Source organism: Pipra filicauda, unplaced genomic scaffold, assembly GCF_003945595.2.
Source record: "Pipra filicauda isolate LSUMZ 115617 unplaced genomic scaffold, ASM394559v2 scaffold141_size4267151_pilon, whole genome shotgun sequence".
In the NCBI taxonomy this organism is placed as follows: domain Eukaryota; kingdom Metazoa; phylum Chordata; class Aves; order Passeriformes; family Pipridae; genus Pipra; species Pipra filicauda.
The window spans coordinates 1,063,609-1,085,053 of record NW_024103896.1 but is presented as its reverse complement, the minus strand read 5'-3'; the positions used below and the strand labels follow the sequence as shown (position 1 = coordinate 1,085,053).

General features: G+C 36.9%; 1 protein-coding gene across 5 annotated transcripts in view; it reads right to left on the bottom strand.

Moving 5' to 3' along the window:
• Positions 1–21,445, bottom strand: part of GRM5 (glutamate metabotropic receptor 5) — a 246,112-nt gene that overhangs the window by 45,828 nt on the left and 178,839 nt on the right. For all 5 annotated transcript variants that reach the window (XM_027744597.2, XM_027744599.2, XM_039378599.1 and 2 more), the window contains 3 exons: positions 10,133–10,379; positions 4,224–4,392; positions 1,126–1,252 (listed from right to left, as the gene is read on the bottom strand). In XM_027744597.2, the coding sequence (XP_027600398.1) occupies positions 1,126–1,252; positions 4,224–4,392; positions 10,133–10,379 (543 nt within the window). The remainder of the gene's footprint in view (positions 1–1,125; positions 1,253–4,223; positions 4,393–10,132; positions 10,380–21,445) is intronic.

Sequence of the window (21,445 nt, the reverse complement as noted above, 5' to 3'; positions counted from 1 at the left end):
CTTGCAAATCCGTTTACTGTTTCATTTTTCTCAGTTGTCACTTTTTTTCTAGGGAAAGTGCCATATTGGACATTTTCTGAAACATACCCCATCAATGTCATGGTTAAATGATATTTTTGAAATAATTAGGTAACCTAGTTTATTTATCAAAACAAGGCAACATTCCTTGCCAGGAAAGTATTAACCTTTCATATAAAAATATCTCTGTAGGTCAAGCCTTGCCTTACACTCTTCTACTTATATAAATTCATGAAGCAAATTGTGTTTTCCTTTGTCTTCCCTCTCACCTCAAAATTTCTCCTTTCATCCATAGAAACTGTATGCAAATCAAGTCTGTGAGTTCTTCTGGAAAAAAAACTGTCTGTTCTCTCCTTGTCTGTACAAAGCCTGGCACAATGAGAACCTGATCCCTGAACAACATTTTGAAGAGGTTTGTGCTCTGAGCATTTGGATGCTTGAATTTTGTTTATTAGCCATAAAGAAGAGAGGTTGTGGGATACAAGTGTTGGAACAATTTATCTCTAAAGAAACCAAACTGGTATTCTGCAAGAGCATAGAGGTCTAAGCCATGGCAAGGATGAACTCTGTGTTCCAGCAGACTCTGATGAACAAAGGACTACTGCAAACTGAAGTCTGTTTGGAGCACTTGTGTTTTTAGCGGTGGTAACTACAGCAACTAGTTCAGAACTTTTTCAGATTAAAAAAGAAGGTATTACACAAGTCTTCTGTACCTACTTGGGAAGAAAATAAAACTCTGAAATTTGATCTCCCTTAATTATTTCTCTGACAAGGACTTAATTTCTGTACCTGTTTGGTGAAAAGTAAGATCTTCATTACCAGCTAGAGGCTAGGACAGGGCTGAATATAAAACCAAGAGTATTTTTTTATTGTTATTTCTAGATCAAGTTATTCAGGTCTTTAGAAAGGAGCTGAATTATGCGAACAAATCCTGGGTCAGGTTGAGGAGAGGAGATAAAGATCAGCTTCAGTTCAAATTTCAGCTTTATTCTTGGTTTTGATCTGACCAAAGCAGTTATCGTATTCACTTGTATCTGTCATTTGTTTCTTCAGCTCAGCAGATGAGCACTTTCATTGACAACATAAGCACAGCCACAACTCGTTTACCTGTGAGGTCCTCATTGGGCCAGGAGCCAAGCTGGCAGGCTTTGCATGTATATTCATCAGATACATATTCGTTCTCTTTACAAGGAGTGCAGGTCCAACAGCAACTCACTTCTCCTTTACGGATCACCTGAGACAAAAATTGACACTTGATTTATCAGCATAAACACACATTCATGCTACCCTAGTTGATAATTTAACTTTTTAACCTTTTTTTTTGATAGAAGGGATTTTTAGATTTTATTTTAAAGTGAGTTCCTTTTCATATGTTTTCATATGTAAAATTTGACAAAATTTCTGTGTTCTGCCCTCATATAAGTACCAGAAGAAAGAAACCACCAAACCCGGAGAAGTATAAGTGGAGGTACAGAGGGACAATAAGATGGTTTTATTCCTCACAGAATTTGCAAAACTCAAAATTTTGTAGATGGTAAGGTACTTACAGAAGCCAGTACATGATACTCAAGGCACATAATTCATTCCACTCTAGTCCATGCAGGGAATCATACCAACAGCATTATGTCCCTAAGGGTTCATTACCCAAAGAATTTTGGGTGCTTATTTTTCATCAAATTATAAGTGATTTATTAAAACTGATTTTTTCCAGACATCAAACTGAACATGCTTTTCCCAGAATTATTTAGTTGCTTATTTCTAATTACCATTTGAGTGAGAATGTTATCTTTATCTATTCTAACATATGACCTGACTTCTCATTTCATAATTTTCTGTCAAATGTTATTGCATGCTTATGATTGAAATGCAGACTTTTCAAGTCCCTTATTTATCATCTCTGGGCACTGAAAACCTCTGTGCTTCTTGTCAATATGTCTTCCTTTTGAAATAAAGTATTTCCAGTTTCTCTACTCCTCCTGAACAATTCGTAAACAAATACTCCCAATTATAGCATAAGAAGTAGGTTGACTTTTGTATCTTTCGCAATGATGAATTTATAAAGTGTATTCAAACCTGAATACTTGGAATTTGACAAATCTATCAGGACACTGGTACTCTGATAATTTCTTATCCAGCACTACCAGTGAAGGATTTTGTATCCTTCTCTAGGAATAAAGATAATTGTTCTCCAGTACTCAGAATCAGATAGAATTTGTTTTTTTCTTATGTTAAATTTCTTAGCATTTAATTCATACTTTTTTCCCCCACTTCTTGAACAATTCTTTGTTGTATTACTTACCTGTAAACAAATATTTTCTGTCCTTTTTAACATAAATAATTCTCTTCAAAACAAAAATTATTTTCCTTTCCCCTTGTCATCTGATCAATCCTTTGAACCTGTACTTATTTAAATAATCATATGTCTGCATTATTTCAAATCTTTAGAGTTGGGTTTCATTTGGATTTTATCAAGTCCTTCATATGGATGTACTAAATGCTCCTGCTGTTGGATATCATTACATTGAATCCTTGAAATTCTTTCATAATAACTCAGTCACACAGAAGTTTGTAGGAAAACTATCACAGAGCTTGGTAGGATCAAGCTCTCACCATCATCTGTGAAGACCATGAAGATAAAGACTGAGGTAAACTTTGAGATTTATAATCAATAACCTAATGAGGAGCAAACAGAGCATTTCTAACACTGGACTTCAATGTATCTCAGTGTGTGATGACTTGGCTTCATAGAGGACAATCCTCTTCAGAGAATCCTTGAGAGCATGGACAGAAGGTGGAAGAAGACTGTGTTAATGAAGAACACAAGATACTTCCTGTCACCTGTGTTGTGCCAACAGATCATAAAGGAACTTGGAGCCACTCTGTTCTGAAGATATTAGCTGTCTGTCCATCTCTATCCTCCACATATGTGACTTTGTGGCTGGAGCAGGCTAACAACAGACCCCCATTCAGTTACTGTGGGACTAATTCATCCCACCTGCCTTTATGTGTCTGCAGAAGGTATGTTCTCATCTGGATCAACTGTCCTTTCTGGGTGTCTTTTACCATCTATGAAGAGGAAAGTATTTCTACACCAAGCTTGGTCTTAACAGTTTTGAAAGCCTACATGAAAATGAGGTGACTCCTCACCTGAAATAACATATTATTTTCATTGATTATAAAAGAAATTCAGGAATCTAACTCCAAATGCTTACACTGAAGACAAATAAAATTGGTCTGATGAAACTCACTTACTGACTCTGCCAAAGACCAGATAGTGAATAAAACACGGTGACCTTGTCCTGAAACTTTGTAAAACTCAAGCTGAAGAGATTCACTTCGCATTGAAGAGCACATTCAGCCTCTCACCAGTACCTCTCTGGAGCTGCTTTCCAGTTTTCAGTTATGCCATTCGAACACATGAGAAAAGTGATCCGGCTTCCAATAGACTTGTCAGAAATTACAGCTGCTTTTTTTATGGCTATCCATGCCTATCCACTCATTCCACAGGCTTTTATGTAAAGGACTACAAGGTAAGCTAAGGACTTGCAGTATTTTAACTGTTCTGCAGTAAGTGTCATGGGATGCTGAAGGATAATAGTGTACAATTAATATGTGACAGATACATCTACCCTCCTTACTTCAGCATGGAAAGGGAGGAAGGAAAAAATCAAAAACCCGGGAAATAAGGAAGCAGTAAAATTGCTATGATTAAAAAAATTTGTTACTTACATTTCCTGAGGTTGGAAGGAGTGGTATATGTTGTTGTTCTCTGATGATACCACAGATTTAAGGTCTGAGCAATAGTGTTCCAGTTTATGTGACTATGTCTAGCACTGAAATAGTAGCAACTATTATTTATAGTTTACCTGCAAGTGTACTGACAAGTCCCAGACAGGGATTTTCACTCCACTGATTCAGATGTTGTAAAAATATGCAGCAAAAACCCCCAAACAATATCTGTTTCTAAGCATTTGGAATACAAGTAAAGACCAAAAAACTCAGCAGTTCCCAGATATGGGAGTACAAGAAAATAGGAAATTATGAAAATGAGATGATTATGATAGGAGTAAGAACTAAATACATAAATCTGTATATTTTAATTAAGGTGCGGGATATTGTCTCTATGCAAAAGTCAAGAAAAACTTGCTTTCAAATTTCAAGGCTGTTCATGCTACAAGACTGAAGCAAATTAAGAAAATATTTACCTTTATCTGGCCTTTTTCACAGGGTTCACTGCACACAGATCTGATGATATTACTTTTCTCTGCCCATATTTCATCATCGTCCATTTTCAGCTCACCATTGTCCCAGCTGCCAACATTGATATAATCAAAGTAATCCTTCCCCATTTGTTTAAAATTCATGATTTCATATCTTTGGAAACACAAAGGAGAGACATAGCTGAGGTGAGGAGAACATCATGAAATGTTTCAAATTAAAGGAACATGATACAATCAAAAATCAAGCTTGTTAAAATAAAGAAGAAAAAATTTAAAGCATTATGTTTGTTCTTGAGTATCTCACAATAATTTCTCTGATATCATAATCTTTCTTTTCCTTTCTATTTTAACTTAGGGGTTTGAGAGTGTTTTATTTGTTTGGTTTTTGTTTGTGTTTGTTTGTGTGTTGTTTTTGGCGGTGGTTTTTTGTTTGTTTTGTTTTATTTTTTTTTTCTATCACCATAAAAATTTCCCTGAAGAGTCCGGGGTTAAGTGGCTGTGCTCCTGAGACTGACTATTTGTTTCAGAGAAACCATGAAAATGGGTCAAACAGAATTCATTCTGTGCAACTTTCAGCACTGAAGCCAATTGCATAAGGAACCCCAGTTCCCCGTATAACAGATGCTGAGTAATCTAAACCAGTAATAGCAATTCCTGATGCTATGTAATCCTCATTGTCTGCTTATTCCTCTGCTGAGAGAAGAAGTCTGAAGATAGATAAACTCCCAAAGTGAGGTAGAAGTAACTCAGGTCTATGGGAGCAAAGGAAACTTCCTGTGCCAAAGACGCCCAGAGAGGAATCAGGCACCACTCTTCAGGCACAAAGTCTGTCCAGGAATCTTTCTTTTTTTTTTTTTTTTTTTTTTTTTTTTTTTTTTACTTCTCCACCATTGCAGCAGCAAATGAAGGTCTCTCCCATCCATACAATCACTTTCATATAATTCCCCAGTGACCAGAACATATTTAATTCCTTGTACAGTATAGTGTGGAAGAGAAAGTACATTTATGACTCAGTCCTAGGCTGCTTTTGGGTCAAAGATAGAGCTGATCAGAGTTTTCAGTTTCATGCTCCTCTTCCTCCTACTCCCTTCTCAGCTCCCACAGAGCCTTGCAGAAAGTCTGTGGAGCAGCATAGGACTCACTAGCCTCCTACTACTGAACACCAGCCCACCTTTCTGCCTTACAGTCCTGTTCTTTTAGTACTTTCTTGTAAGGCATGCTTACATGAGCAACTCATGAAGCAATGATGTCATGCTTTTCTTTAACTCTTCTTTAGTGAATTTTACATTAAGCTGTCTAAGCACTATGGAATTCACTGACAGAAAACAAGCAAAGGATATAGACCAAGAAGACTAACACAACCATGGATTTAGAAAAGCTGCCTGGTTCATAAACAAGGAGACATCTTTTTCCCGTCAGCAGGCACCAAATTTGTCCCAAAGGCAAAGCATACAGACAGGGTTGGATTACGAGTGATATTGTCAGCATGTAATTTCTGAAGTCCATTATATAGATAAGTAAAAGAACCAGCTTATTGAATCAAACAATCTCTTAAGTAACATACTGTGCTGGTTTTGGTTGGGTAGAGTTAACATTCTTCACAGTAGCTGGTATGAAGCTGTGTTTTGGATTTATGCTGAAAAGAGTTTCTACTATACAGATGTTTTTGTTATTGCTGAGCAATGCTTACACAGAACCAAGGCCTTTTCGCACTGTCTCATTGGCAAGGGGGTGGGAGTGCATGGGAAGTTGAGAGGAGACACAGCTGGGACAGCTGACCCCAAGTGACCTAAGGAATATTCCGTACTATATGACATCAGTATATAAAGCAGGGGGAAGAAGGAGGAGGGAGGGGATGTTTGGAGTTGTGACATTTGTATTCCTAAGTCACCATTACATGTGATGAAGCCCTGAAGTCCTGGAGATGGATGAACACCTGCCTGCCCATGGGAAGAAATGAAAGAATTTCTTGTTCTGCTTTGCTTATGTGCACAGCTTTTGCTTTTCTTATTAAACCATCTTTATGTCGATCCACAAGATTTCTAGCTTTAGCTCTTTCAGTACTGTCCCTGATCCCACTGGTGGAGGACTGAGCAAGCAGCTGCGTGGTACTTGCTTCCTGCCTGGGGTTAAACCATGACAGATACCCAAGTATGTCTTTTAAGCTTTGAGGAAACCCTTTGAACACTGACAAGGAGTAGCCATACTCTATCTAATGTCAATATTTTTCCCACATAAAAAACATAACATAAAAAAACGTACAGTAAAACTATTCTATAATATTATCCATCGATGGATCTCAGGACGCTTTGAATCAAGAAACAGTCTAACTGTCACAGCGGGGAAACTATTGTATGGCAGAGATTCAGTGGCAAAATCACACACAGGTCAGGATCAGGACTGCAAGCAACCTCTGAAAGAAAATGAAGTTGGAGCCTGACTGAATGGACAATGCGATATTATGCATATTATATGGTTCTTGAGTCTTTACAAAAGAAGAAAAAATAAGCAATGACACAGGCAGAATGAAAAATTTATGATACTTATGGATTTTGAAATATTTTACTTTCCATCCTATATAAAAAAGGAAATGTCCACAGCTTTGATAATGACCTCCTCAAAGTCAGAGATGTGAATGCCAGACTGACAAAAATTAATTGAATCCAGACAACATAAGCACAAATCCAAATAAAGAGGCTTTTGTGCATGGTTATAAACTAAGTTTTTTTCTAAGGTTCACAGGCATAATAACAGTCTTACCAAGGATTAAACAGACCAACCAGAAAGTTAGCCCAGAAGTCACTGTGGAGTCATTATTCAGCGTTGTCAAGACATTGCAACCCTCCTATGAGTAAAGCTTTGTCAAAGCTATCAATTCAGACTTTCATGGAGAGACGAACAAAAGTACTGTCAGTGCTTAACAGGCCACAGAACCTAAACCAATGACCCCTCCTATAGTAGTTCCATACATTCCAAGGAGAATACTGGAAAGGAACCTAAAAAATTAAATATACTATTGTCTGCATAACTCATGTCTCTCTTCTCTTTGGAGAACAGCATTGGTGGACAGATAGAAATAGTCAGATTCAGTAAGCCCATTGCTATAGTGGAGGTTCATGAGTCACTGGGTCCCTGGAGCTTCCTTGAGATAACACAGGGACAGTTTGTCACTTTAGGATAGGAGAGACCAGATGGTGCAATAGCACATTTCCAGCAGTACTCTAATCACAGTGCAAAATACTTGTATCAAAACAGGAGTGCCATGAAGTTGCTGAGAATTCACATTCTATTGGTAGCATAGTTAAAACACCAGCAACTTGTTTTTCTTGCCTTTTCTTGCCTTCTCAGTTTCTCTTTAGAGTTTCTATGGTATTTACAGATAGTTGTCTTCCTGAGAAATCATGGCTGTTCCTTCCATACTCATTTTGTTTTTCTCTACGTCTTCTGTCTCACATAAAACAAGCCCTACACTAGACTGTCTCTGCTTAAAACTTAACATATACATAAAGGAATTTGAAATAGGGCCAGGATTCAAAGCAACTTGTGGGATTAATCATCTGTTGTATAATATCAAATGCCTTTTGCTATACATCAAAATCCTGAACTATCTAGGTCAGAAAGGCTTTTTATGTTCTGATTTCCTGCTTAACACCACCACCACAGTACAGCTGTGAGGATTTAAATTCCAGTTTTATGAAGTGAAGATGCAGTTATCAATGCAAGCGAACAGGGCAGATGAGTTGTTCCAGTATGACTGCACCATCGCCCACCTCTTGCAAATATTGTTTGACAGTGCTTAAAAGACTACACACTACTCAAAACCTGGATGTTAGAGATGGAGCTTCCTATAAAATCTTCTTAATTGTGAAAGAGTAAATTTTGACTGAATGTTGTCTGATTTAAGAACATAGACTGGATTTAATAATGTGACTGTTGTTAGAGAGGAGGGAAAAAGAACTATGATTCCAAAGATACCAAGTTCATTGGTTTGAGTAGACACAAATATCACACAAATCCAGGGAAGCTGGTCTTTCTTAAAGTTGGGCTATCCTGAGGTGCTCATGGTGTCCCCATCAACATGGTGTTCGCATGTTCTTCAGTGAAACAGTTACGTCCTGGGACTGAGCAAATGACTGTACATGATATAATTCCTTCATCATCTTTCTTAGAAATGAATTTAAAAATATCCTAGATATTCAATTATATTCCTTGAAAAAAAATGGTGTTAAATCATTATTGTTAAGAATGCCAGTATGAGGAAAAGGTAAAACAAAGACCTCTGTGCAATATTTAGATATTGTCATAGATGTTGTCATGTCACAAATTGTTTATTTGTGACAGGTCACACATTACTTATTCATGGTACTCTTCAGTTTATCTGCAAGAAACAAGTGAAAGAGACAGGAGTAGGGTAGGATGCAGTTCACTGCGTCTGAGCACCGATAAAACCAAAGAGGAAACCTTTCAGAGAAGTCTGGGACAAGCCTTTTAAAAAGAATTTGGTCAGAAAAAATCAGACTTAACACATTTCTTCAAAATTCAGCTATTTGTAAAAATAGAAAAGTTTAGCAGAAGACATCCTTGCTCATGCTAAAACAGATCTGAAAATAAGTCTCCATTTGAAATTTTCCTAGATTTCTGCCAGTTTGTACCTGAGTTCTCCTACCAGCTCACAGTGCACTTCCTTAAATTCTGAGTCTGAAGAGTTTGAACATTTGTGTCTCCAGAGACAGACACAGACTCTTTTTGGGTGGCTATCCTGATTGCTTTTGGGGATAATGTTGACTTTACAGGTTTTCAAATAAGATAAGAAAAAAAATTCAGTTCTGAAATGGCAGAAATTTTTGGAAATATCAAAATATTCTTATAAATGAATTTGCCTTTTCCTACCCATCTCTACTAGGAAGTTAATGCTCTCCTTTCCGTTCACATTAGTGGGACAAGACAAAATTTAAATGAGTGTACAGAATAGATAATTTTCCCTCTAGTCATCTGTTTATACAGTGCCATCACAAAGATGTTTTAAAACTTCCCAGTAATGCAGACGGAAAAGGGAAAGTGCTAGATTCTGCACCTGTGATGTGGCAACCCTGGGTGTACTGGGAAATGAGATGCTGGAAAGCAGTGCCGTGGAAAGGGACTTGAGAGTCCTGACCAATTGCAAGTTGAATATGAGTCAGCAGTGCCCTGGCAACCAGAAGGGCCAACCATGTCCTAGGGGCATCAGGCAAAGCATCACCAGCCAGTAGAGGGAGGGGATTGTCCCACTCTGCTCTACACTGGTGCGGCTTCACCCTGAATATTGTGTGCAGTTTTGGGTGCCACAATACAAGAAAGATATTAAGCTATTAGAGAGTGTCCAAAGAAGGGCAACGAAGATGGTGACGAGCCTAGAGGGGAAGCTGTATAAGGCTTTATTTGAAAGATATGGAAGCAGATTTTTAATAATTCTGATTTAAAAAAAATCCCAGAAAAAATAATACAATATTTATGATATTGTTTTTTCTTTCTTAATAAAAGAAGTCTATCTGCTATGATTGTTTATTGCTCAATCAAACACATACATTTAAACACTCAGAGAGAGAAATATGCTGTGGTGGCCATCATGATCTACAAACATAAAGATCTGATGGTTTGTTTTGAGTAATAGAACCTTTAAATGATACAGATGAAAATGCAAATTTATGCAGGAAGCTTTTATGACTGAAAATCTATATCTTTAACACAATAAAATTGCACATTAAAAAAAAGAGCTATCTTTTAAAAATAAGCACAGAAAGTCAAGAAATGTGAAACTAGAAGTGAAATCTTAGCTCTGATGTCAAGCCTGCATGCATTCATTACACATGTTTAACATCTCTGGTATTAAACAGTCTGACAAATGTCAACATTACCTTCCTGGAGAGTCACCATTCTCATCAAACAAGATCATGTCCCCAGAGACCCCAGTAAAGTTAGTCTTCATGAGGGATTCCAGGAGCTTCCGACCATCTATGGGCTTCATGGCATCACAGAGGCCCACATAGCCTGGGCACAGAGACAACTGCATGTTGTGTAGCCCATATGCCATCGAGTATATTGCATTGATTACAAAGCCCATCTTGGAGTCCTGAACGTGCTGTGTCCTCAGAGTCATCTCGCCTGCCAGGGAACAAGTAGGGGGTTAGTGCATAGAGCTGTAATACAGTCAGCTCTTCAGACATCTGTTGATGGGTTGATTATTAATAGAGGAAAAAGTATTTTAAAGTGTCTTCAACAGCTCATAGCAGATGCTTTTACTGATACACACACTGACTATGTTAAAATAAAAACAAAGAAATGTAAGAGGTTCTCCCTAAATATTTTATTATCCAAATAATGCCTTTTCGTCTGCAGCTCATCACCTCACCACACCTATGTTGTTTTTTGACTGCTGCTCTTTCATGTGTCTTTTTAAAGCATGAATCATGGGCATTATGATATAGTGTTTTGGGGAATCGAGAAACTTCTCCCCACCTGCAGAAATCTCTCCAAAACCTCAGAAATATTAGTTTAGGTGTAAATGCTAACATGAGGTCTATGGACCTTAAGAAAAGGTCTACAACTGGTAGAAAAGCAGTGAACAGTGAACCAAAGCAGAGAAGTTTTGGCTGCCCCATCCCTGGAAGTGTTCAAGTTCAGGTTGGATGGGGCTCTGTGCAACCTGGTCTAGTTGAAGCTGTCCCTGCCCATGGCACGGGGGTTGGAAGTAGATGACATTTAAGGTCCCTTCCAACCCAAACCATTCCATGATTCTATGAAAACATTTCTGTTTCAGCAACATGGAACCAAGCCTGTGCAAACAGACTCACCTAGGCACCATTCTTTTACTGTACCAAAAGTTCCTACCTTAATAATTCTCCTACTTCTACATCTCTTGCACTTCTACCTTTATGAAATGAGGATGATGATACAATACAGGTATGTGAAGAGGTTAGGCATTGAGTCTGTTTGGCCAGAATCAGTGAATCTTACTTTGTTTGGCTTTTAAAACCTGTTTGCATTTCTATTCTCTATTTATGTTGCTGTGAAAAGTGCAATAAAAATTTATTCAGCAGCATCCTGAAGGCCTTTATTTTTTATAATCCAGTATTATTAGTAACAACACAGAGTGTCTAGACACCTTTTGCAGAGAAGAGTTAGAATATCCAGCTGGTGATTGATCCCATCATAAAATAGGTGCGTATACATACAAGCTCCCCTTTTCAGTGGTGAATGAGAACATCACCACACAGTTCTAAACACTAAAAGGAAGGGTGGTAAAATACATAATCTGAACTGAAAAACAGTGTGTAGAGGTCAGTAAGTGAATGAGAGGACTGAGAGATCCCTTTTTCCCTTCTATTTCATGCAGAAGCTGGCACTACCAATTCCAGTCAGCCTCATGAGCAGTGATTAACATTTTGGAAGGCTAAGCAATATGAGCTTGAAGTATTCACAATGGAAAAAATAGTTGGAAGAAACACACAGCGCTGCTCATTCATTCTGTTCTACCAAGGTATTGCTGTTTCCTAATTAAAAATAATAGGCATAAAAACTGCAACAGTGGAGCACATGTAAAACCCATATTAAGTGGAAAATTTTACAAGTGTATTACACTGCAATACACAAAACTCGGTTTAACCAATTATTCATACTCAAAATTAAGAGCTCACACATCATGCAGTTAATTATAGTTGCCATTAGAATGAATCAGATTTGCATTGGCAATAGTATTTATCATAAAACAATGTTTCGGCTGCTTTCTTGCATATGATTGCCTAAAAATCTAATAACTTAATACTTACAGAAACACTCTCCTCTGGGCTTTGTGCTTCATTTTTATGGAATTATTATTCTGATTTTCTTTAAACATTGAGCCTCATTCATTTCACCTGATGATTTGTAATGCTTAGCTCTTCCTAGAAGCTGCTGGAAATTGTCAATGGAGTTGTGAGGCAATTAGCCTTTGTGAAAATTTTAATATACCTTTTGCTGCTGGTGAAAACATTCACTTGAGATATTAATTGTCACACTTGGCTATATAGGGGCAAATCCAACTTGCCAAGGTCAGTTTACGGTACCACAAGACTTTATAGGTAAGGGAACATCTCAAAAACTGAGACAAAATAATTTTTTTTCTCTTTAGTATACCTTTATATGGCCTTAAAAAATACCAGTATAAAAAAAAACAAAACCCCCCAAAAAACCCCAGAAAAAACAGCAAAGTCAAGGCTGAAAGTGATTTTCAGCCGATTTCACAAAGTACTTTGACATGTTAGACTTGAAACACTTAAGTAACCCTTATTTACCTCTGTGATCCTAGAAGTGGTTTTAAGCGAAAACTGAATACACAAACTAAAAGGTAGTTCTCTCACTCAGTGAAAAAAAAAAAAGAAAAATATTTTAAATCTATCTCTGCAACCTGTATGACTTAGCCTTAAACACATTGCTTACTTGAGAGTTAGTGCATATTGTTCTCACTGGAACTCTAACACAAATTCTTATTCTTATACCTCATCCATGAGTTCTGTCTTCAGCCAAGAACCTTTCCTGACACAGAGTCATTCATGACATGGAGAGATGGATGAATTTAATGTTGATGGCTTCAGTAGCGTTCAATGCAATTGAGTTTACAGATTAAATTCTTAAGCAAGAATAATGAAATAATCTAACAGAATTTGAGGAGTTCCTACAGAATGACTGGGCAGAGAATAAATATCCACAGACTGTAACCTATATGTGTTCTTACAATATCTATAGTAGAAGTCTTTTCTACTAGAGTAAAAAAAAAAAAAACAAAAAACAAACCAAACTATGTATCTGTTAAAGATCTGTTTTTCTCCATTTTCATACAAGAAAAAACAGTGAGGAAAGACAGAAAAAAGTCTTACTTTCCTGTGAGCTGGAAAATCCAGTGTGATGCCATTTAATGTTGGCATGTAGGGAGAAGCAGGGCATGTTTACATTATTATTTTAGTTCAGTTCAGGTATGGGTTTTCAAAAACAAATTTCCAACTCATTCTCACTCGCTGTGCTTTGGGCTGGATTGAGTGTCACCGTTTCAGAGCAATATATCAAATTTCTTTTGAAAGACATTAAACGATGTGTGCCCCAGACATAGATGAAGTGCCCCAGGAAAGCACAGATAAAGTGCCCTAGGAAAGCATCTAATGCACCACAGCTGCAACTGGGTGTTCAAAGCTTGGGACCATGCTACAACCAGTTCAGAGTAAAACTCCACTAAGCTGTGAATCTTTCTTGGCCCATAGTTTGCAACTAGACTCAGCATTGCTCCCAGAATGCTGCAGACAGCAAAAGTTGGAGGTACAGAGGTGACAATGTCCATGAGACAGGTACAAACCTGCGTTTCATAGGTCTCCAGTCGATTCTTACTACAATTTTGACACGCATAAGTACCTTTCCTATGGTAGGCATGAGCAATTTTTTCAGGACGTAGCTCATTTTCAGAAAAACGTTACTAAGAATATATCAACCTATTCATGAATCTGTGTTGAGGTTGGTGTTTCTGTCCAAATGATTATAGATAATAATATGCACTGCAATACATCAGAGCCAATAAATATTAACACTGTATCATGATAATTACTGCAGAAATAAAGAATTATGCCTCCTGAAATTAAGATGCACAAGGCAATGGAAGAATGCATGGTGAATCACATCTTACCTAATGAGGAAAGTGGGACAGTACTTGGAAATATAAATGATCAAACATTGTGGAATTCTCTGAAAAATGAGTGGCTAGAGAATGTGCACAGATCCCTGAATTTTGTTAAGTTTATTCCTTTATCTTTCTTGTCCAAGAAATTTTGGTAAGTAAATAAGGGCTTATTCCATTATTTTTCAAGCTGTGAGACCATGAAGCAGTTCCAGATTTGAAGCCATATAGCCATTTATGTCTACAAAATATTACACAGACATATCCCGTCCCTTTCTTGGCAAATCAGATAACCCATCTGTCCTTCACTTTCCCATCTCACAATACTTCCTTTTTGCTACCTTTTATCTGCCACCTTTCTTTAGACCAAATATTCCTCAGGAAGATGACTACTTCTCACTACCTCCCTGTTTTTCCTCTGCATAATGCAATCTGCTTGTTTTTGGCTGGAGGTTTGAGGTCCTTTCATGCTGTCTCTGAAATTAAAGCATAATTTTCATGGGTTTCATGGGAAATTTAAGTATGTAAATATTTATTCTATAGGGCATTTAGGAATATATACAGGATTCAGGTGAGCATTTACAATATGATTAAATGTATTAAATATCAGCTTAGGAATACACTGCCACTGGAGTAGATGATTAATATCTGTGCTTTTTCCTGATTAAATATATATTGTGTATGTCTGGATTTGTCTGTATGTTCCCAAATTTATTATGTGACTGTGACTATACCAAAGGTTAAGAACAGTCTGAGAATGTTATGAACTCAGAGCATTGAAACATGCACAGTTTCTGCCCACTCTTCTGGGAGTGACTCACTTTAAGAGACTTCAGTAGAATTCCAGCAGTGGATAAATGTGGGCTGTGCAGGCCGGAACATACCGTGCTGCTCAGCAGCATCTCATGGAACAAGGCTTGGGGCCATGTGAAGGCAAGCTCAGCTGTGTGGAGCCTGAGTTGACACAACCTGTTGGCTTGAACCTGGGCATTCTTATGGGGAGCTGGGCAGGGATGGCTCTGAAGCCAGCTTTGATGATTAGAACAGCCTTCCAGTAGCTGAAGGGGGCTACAGGAGAGCTGGTGAGGGACTTTTCACAAGGGTATGTAGTGATAGGACAAAGGAGAACATCTTTAAACTGAAAAAGAGCAGGTTTAGATTAGATGTTGGGAAGAAATTCTTTACTGTGAGGGTGTTGAGATGTCATCACAGGTTGCCCAGAGAAGTTGTGGAGGCCTCATCCCTGGAAGTGTTCAAGGCCAGGTTGCATGGGGCTTTGAGCCTGGTCTAGTGGAAAGTGTCCTTGCCCATGGTAGGGGAACAGGAACTACATGATCTTTAAGGTTCCTTCCAATGAAAACCATTCTATTCTGTGATTCTACTGTATGATTAACTGTGTGGAAATGGCCCAGCACTAAACTCCTCATCCAAATTTGTTTTCTTCTGTTGTCATGTCTCCAAAACACAAATATATAGATGATGAAAAAGAAATATGTTCTTTCACCAAGAAAATTATTCCAACTAACATCAGTTCATTTCTTGGATCTATCTAGAAATAATTAGTGTACTTATGGGCAGTGATTCAAGAAAGCACTTAGGGATACTGATAGTTTCTGTGCAGAGTGAGCCAGTTCCGGACTGCTTCCATTCTCCAGAGCTGCTCCAGCAGCCCCCAGCATTTCTGGTCCCAGCTACCAGCGGGACTAATAAAATACTCTCCAAGACTGACTCTGTCTCATCAAATATGGAAAAGCAAAAATTACCTCTTGCAGGAAATTCTGAAATTTGTCTATTGTTTCCAGTTCTTAGCATGCAAATAAGCATTCTTCAATAAATTACATTATTTTACGATTTTTTTGATGCAAGACCTTTCATTCCTCTTTTTTTTTTTCCTATTTTTACCCTGAAGGAAGATAAGATATAATTTTTTCTACTTGCCAGCTGGTGATGTTGCAAAGCCTCATCAAGCAAGGATGTGAAAGACTGCAAAATTACCATGGTTGAATATGCTTTTTCTGCTTTCTAACTTTTCCAAAGATGAGAAAACTTTGCATTTTAAAGAATGGGAAAAGGGTAAAAGAGTGAAAATACTTTACATTCCAGGCAGTCCCCCTACCCCCTTATTGCATTCCCTGAGGAGAAACAGAACAAAATGAGAGCCACAATGTGGGAGAACATTTTTTTTTGAAGTGCAGAGCACTTTGTTTGCTCTACAATGAATTTACATCAAAATGAAGGGACATTGGTAGTGGGTTTTATTATTAGTTTAAAATTTCTCAGTGATCAAAAGGTTGTTTATGACAAAATCCCAAGAGGCATTATGATGGAAACAACAGGTATAGCCTACAGTCTCCAACTATTTCATAATGTTTCCCCATGATTATATCACAACTTAGTTTCTATACAGTTTCCACATATATATGTAATTAAAAACTTCAGTGATTCTTTGTGCTAATTTGTTTTGAGAGACAAGAGGCTGACAGAAATGAGTTCTAGTTTTGCTAGCAAATATAACCCATATTCACATTCTCCTCACAGTACTTGAAGTTCAAGTCCACCAGACAATGTGTTTTCCTATTGTTTTTTTTTTCTTTTGCCTTATTGACTATCTTAGGAAAAATCAGAACAACAGGCTAATCTTGCCACAAAGACATGGTAGTGTATATCTGCTGCAGGATACAGTATAACATCTTAGGTCTGCCAGTGGGTCTGTGTTGTCCCAGTGGTACTCTTTGGGATCTGTGTGCTCTGGATGGCATGCCACCAAGTCAGTCATCTCAGAAACATGCATGTCTCTACTGAACAAATGCATGCAATCTTATAAAATACAGGACAGGTTGCCCACATGAACCAAGGTAAAGCATAATGTTCATATCTACTTATCATTGTTTAAAGATACAGTAAAAGACTTATTTTGGAACCTTTTTCAAAATCTTTCATGAGAGCTTTCTATTAAAGCAATGTGAAACAACAAAGTAACTTCCAGTTCTGTGTTATTTGTAAGGTTCCAGATGCAATTTTCTGCTAAAAATCAAATGCAATGCTTTATTTATTTATTTATTTGTTTTCCTAATTTAATGTATTACAGGCTCTTGGGCTGAAGAGATATTTTTGGCTCCGTGGGAAGTTTCATGTAGTTTAAATGTCCCTTTCCATTCAAAAGGAACTCAAAACCTCAAGATCGGATTTTATCTTTTCTGAAAAGGAAATTCTGAGGGGAAAAAAGAGACAGTTGGCAACACTGGGAAATGTCATTTTGATGCTGAGGTAAAATGCATAGCATAACACTGAAACAATGTGAAGGTAAATTAAAAACTTCATGCAAAACACTTCAGTGTTACTGAAATAAGGAAAAAAATATTACTAATTTCAATGCTTTTATTTCAAAGTATATGTCATTGAATCAACATACTGCTATGGAACATTTTTCAAATATCTTTGAATGCAATCCACTTGCCCAATGCTTTTGACTAGGTCTGACTTTCACACTTTGCAACTGAAAGCTAATGCCAACACTGTTACACTTTGTATGTTGATTAGCACCAAAATGTTGAGAATGACTGAGAGACCAAATTCAGTGTCCTAAAATGGAGAGAGGACTTTCAAAAGTTTTTTTCTGAGTGTTTAGTTGACTTTGGTGTTTTACATCTATTTAAGCCTACCTGACCGAGGCATGCTCAGAGCTCCCACAAATTTAACTGGCTGACCTTCACCTTTGGTTGCGTATAAAACAGTGGAAGTCTGGCTTCTGTTGTAAAGTTTGACAAAATCAGCAAAAAGAGTAACAGCTTAAGTAAATCCTAGGAGAACGAAAAATAGACACCATTTTCTCAAGCATGGATATCAAACTGAATGGTACGCAGGATTTATTCAGGAGAATTAAAAAGCATTTTAATTTTAACACTGTTTAAAAGACGGAAATTAATTTTAACTTGTTTTGGTTTGTTTTAATTTACAATCTATAAATAATCATGTAGGAATGTTAAGTCTGGGGAATATGATGTTTAAATATGACACATTCCTTGAAACACAGAAAATACCCTTCCGTTCTGACAGCACTTATGTTTTGTTGGCTGAGTTCTGATTAAACCAATTTTGGCATTTGAGCTTACATTTAACCAACAGATTATAAGTGTGTTACAGTGCAAAATTAGACAGCATGTTTCATTCCTTAGTTCTATCTGGAAACCCAAAAGGGCCATTAATTAAACCAAATTTCTGTTCAGTTGAAACTGTGGGACTTTCTGTGTGACCTTTTGACCTCATTAAAAGTATCTGGCGCCAGATGAGGTTTAGCAAACAGGTAGATTTTTTTTTTAACTTTTATTTTATGTACCTTAAGCTCTAAAACTTTTCTCATATGTATCCCAAATTTCTCTAATCTCCCTTTCTGCAAATAAGCTAATTAATTCTTAACCCTCATCTGAATTGCTTAGAATATATTGGTCATTCTCCTTCTATGTCAATTTTTTCACTCTCATAAAAAGTACTTTTATCTCAGAGAAGCCACATGGTTAAATCATGAATGGAATTTGTGATTTCTGCATCCTGCCAAGACCCCTTCAGAATGCTGCTGCAAATCTCCTTTTCCCTGTTCATCACTATGATGATTCCTTTCAAACCCTGTCAATGGCTTCTTGCTTCCAATCATATCAGACATAAGTTGCTTTCTTGACTTTCAGTGCCCTCTGTGTTCTGTCTGTGGCTATCTTTGTGATGACCCAGCCTCCATAATATTCATTTGTTTTCTGCCTCTCTGCTTCAAACCACAGTATTTAATGTCAGGAACCTGCTGTAAATACCTGCACAAGTGACCTCCCTCCAGATTCTTGTTTCTACTGTTCCTTTATATGAAACTGCTATTTTTTTCTGAAGTCTGTAATCTCTGCCAGTCAAAATAAGATACTGAACTGCTTCAGCAGCATCAGCCTCTACTTATTTACTCTTCGTTGTCTTACACTTGGATCACAGATATTTGGGATGCGTGTTCTGGTATTGCTCTGTGTTTGAATATCATCATAAAAAATGCTGTTCCATCCATGCCTCTGGCTTTTACAGAGCCCGGGGAAAATTATGTCACTTAGCAGTGGAGGCAATATAAACAATTTAACAGACTGCTAAATGTAATAAATATGCTTCTTCTCTTGGTGACTTTGAAGACTCCACTTTTTCCACTAATGTCCATTGAGCCAGATCTTCACCGCATACTTTGCTTATGTTGAGTTTTGTTTCTGTTCTGTGTTAAGACACATTTGTAAAACACCTCCACTAGGATGAAAAAGTACTAGGCATTTGATTTCCAGTGGAATGCTTGTCTTAAAGAAAGCAAGCACATAAATATCTAGTCTTCAAAGCTCTAAAGGTAATCAATACTAAAGGGTTGGATTAGCCTTTTGCACTTTGAAGATGGTCATCGAGTGGAGTTACTCATCTAGATCAGCTGGCATCCCTATTTACAAACTTTACTGAATTAGGATATTAGATAATAAAAAAAAATCTGACTGGTGCCAGAGGCGAAGACAAATTAAGTCTTGTAAAATACCTAGTCTCTGGAGGCCACTATATGTTTCCTTTTAAACATGTATTTTACATTCTTTGTTCTGACTCTTGTTGTTCAGAGGTGGCTTGTAGCACCTCTCCTGTGACATGGAACTGATCGCACTGAAAATCAGGTCAGATAAGACTGTAAACTTCTCACTTTCTGTCGTGCTCCAGCTGGGAAGAAAATCAATGTACTTAACAGCAGCAGTGACACCCATTTGGATTAAGCAAGTGTGTTCAAATCTGCAAATGAAAAGTGAACTCGATGTTGAAATTTTCATCTCAATGTGAACAAGTGTATGTGAAGGGATGGAAACTTTTTGGTGTTTGGTAGAAATGAATGGAGATAAAAATTATTTTGGACTTTTTCTGGATTCTCTTTGTTTAACTGATTTCATAATTTTATTTTACATATCTTAACAAATCATGTCTTCTTTTCATAATAATACCTGTCTGGAACTGTCTATGAATAACTTATATTAAAAAGTTAAAAAAACCTCACAAGTTAGTGGAGATGGTTTCATTGGTTTATGACTTCATGTATTTTTTATCAAAGAGATAAACCTAGCCTAATATTCTACTAGGCAGGCATCATCAAAGCAAATAAAGAGATTTAAACAACTAAATCCATAGTTGGTGCATAGGTGAAGCCAGTTATTACTCAGATTTCAGTCATATCTTCCTGTGCTTATCTTCTTGCTATTTAAATGAGTTGTTTTTACTGTTAACTATTCTTTATGTTTTCATGATAACACAACCAGATTAAAGAGCATAATTCATTTTTTTCCCACTAGCATAATTGTTGTTGCTTTTTATATAGACACCTTTATTTAATAATGACCTGATCTATTAGCATCAATCAGCTTTATGTTAATCTTTTTATCATTATGCCAAGAAGTAAAGAATTGCTTGACTTTTGGTGTAAAAAACGGGTTTTGATTTCTCTCCATCATTGATCAAGAAAATTAATCTCTTTAATTGAAATTCTGAGAAACACCTTTAGCCTGATTTTTTTTATGTAGATTGTTTCTTTTTTTTTTTTTTTTTTTTTTTTAAATTAAATGCAGTTTGTGGAGAAGAGCACACATTCAGTTAGATAAATTAAAGGATACAGTCCTGTTTTCTTATTAGGTGAAATCTGAAGCAGAACCAAAATATTCATCACCATGCAGAAACTGTCAGGACAGTCTGTGGAATGGTAGTGGCCATCGAGTGCAAGTGTCATCTTTACAACTGTGAAGTCTGCAGTGACGGAATTTAAGACTCAAAACTTTGAGTGCTTAAAAAAAACAAATATAAATACAAGAATCTATATAAAGACATGGTTTTCAAATTCGTATGGAAGATAGGAAATGAGGTAGAAACAAAAACTACCATAACAGTCTCAAAAATCCATGTTAATTCTGAGCTTAAACTCTCAGCATTGCAATCTTTCACTCCTGCAATTCTCAGTGAATATATTTGTGTCTTTCTTGATGATAAATCTGCAAAGTTGTCTAACTTCAATGTTTTTTCACTTTTGTCATACATCCTTGCCTAGTTTTGCAGCTATTATGAGAAAAACAGGATAAGTGTCCTAGCACTTAAGACACAGAAAAAAAGTCATTAAGTAAATCTACATGTCATCTTTCATGCCAAACACTGAATTTCCTTCACATGAATTTTGACAGATGGTTTAGACAAAAATCAAACCTATAAAACCAAGTAACATGATGACTAAAACCTTCCTGTGTGAAAACCTTGAGTAGATGGGCAGTTTTAACTGATTGCTGAGCATAATGTTGTTAACCTAGGGAACTCCGCAGGGAACTCCATAACTGAATTACCGTTTTTTGTCCTACAGCAACAAGAAAGAATTGAAGGTATTATTATCTGGTTTTCATTCTTTTAGCCATCATGGTCTGGCAATGAATATTATAATAAAACTGAAGAAAAAGTAATTAGAACAATCTATTTGGGAAAATGGTCCTTTTCTCTATTAATGATTTAT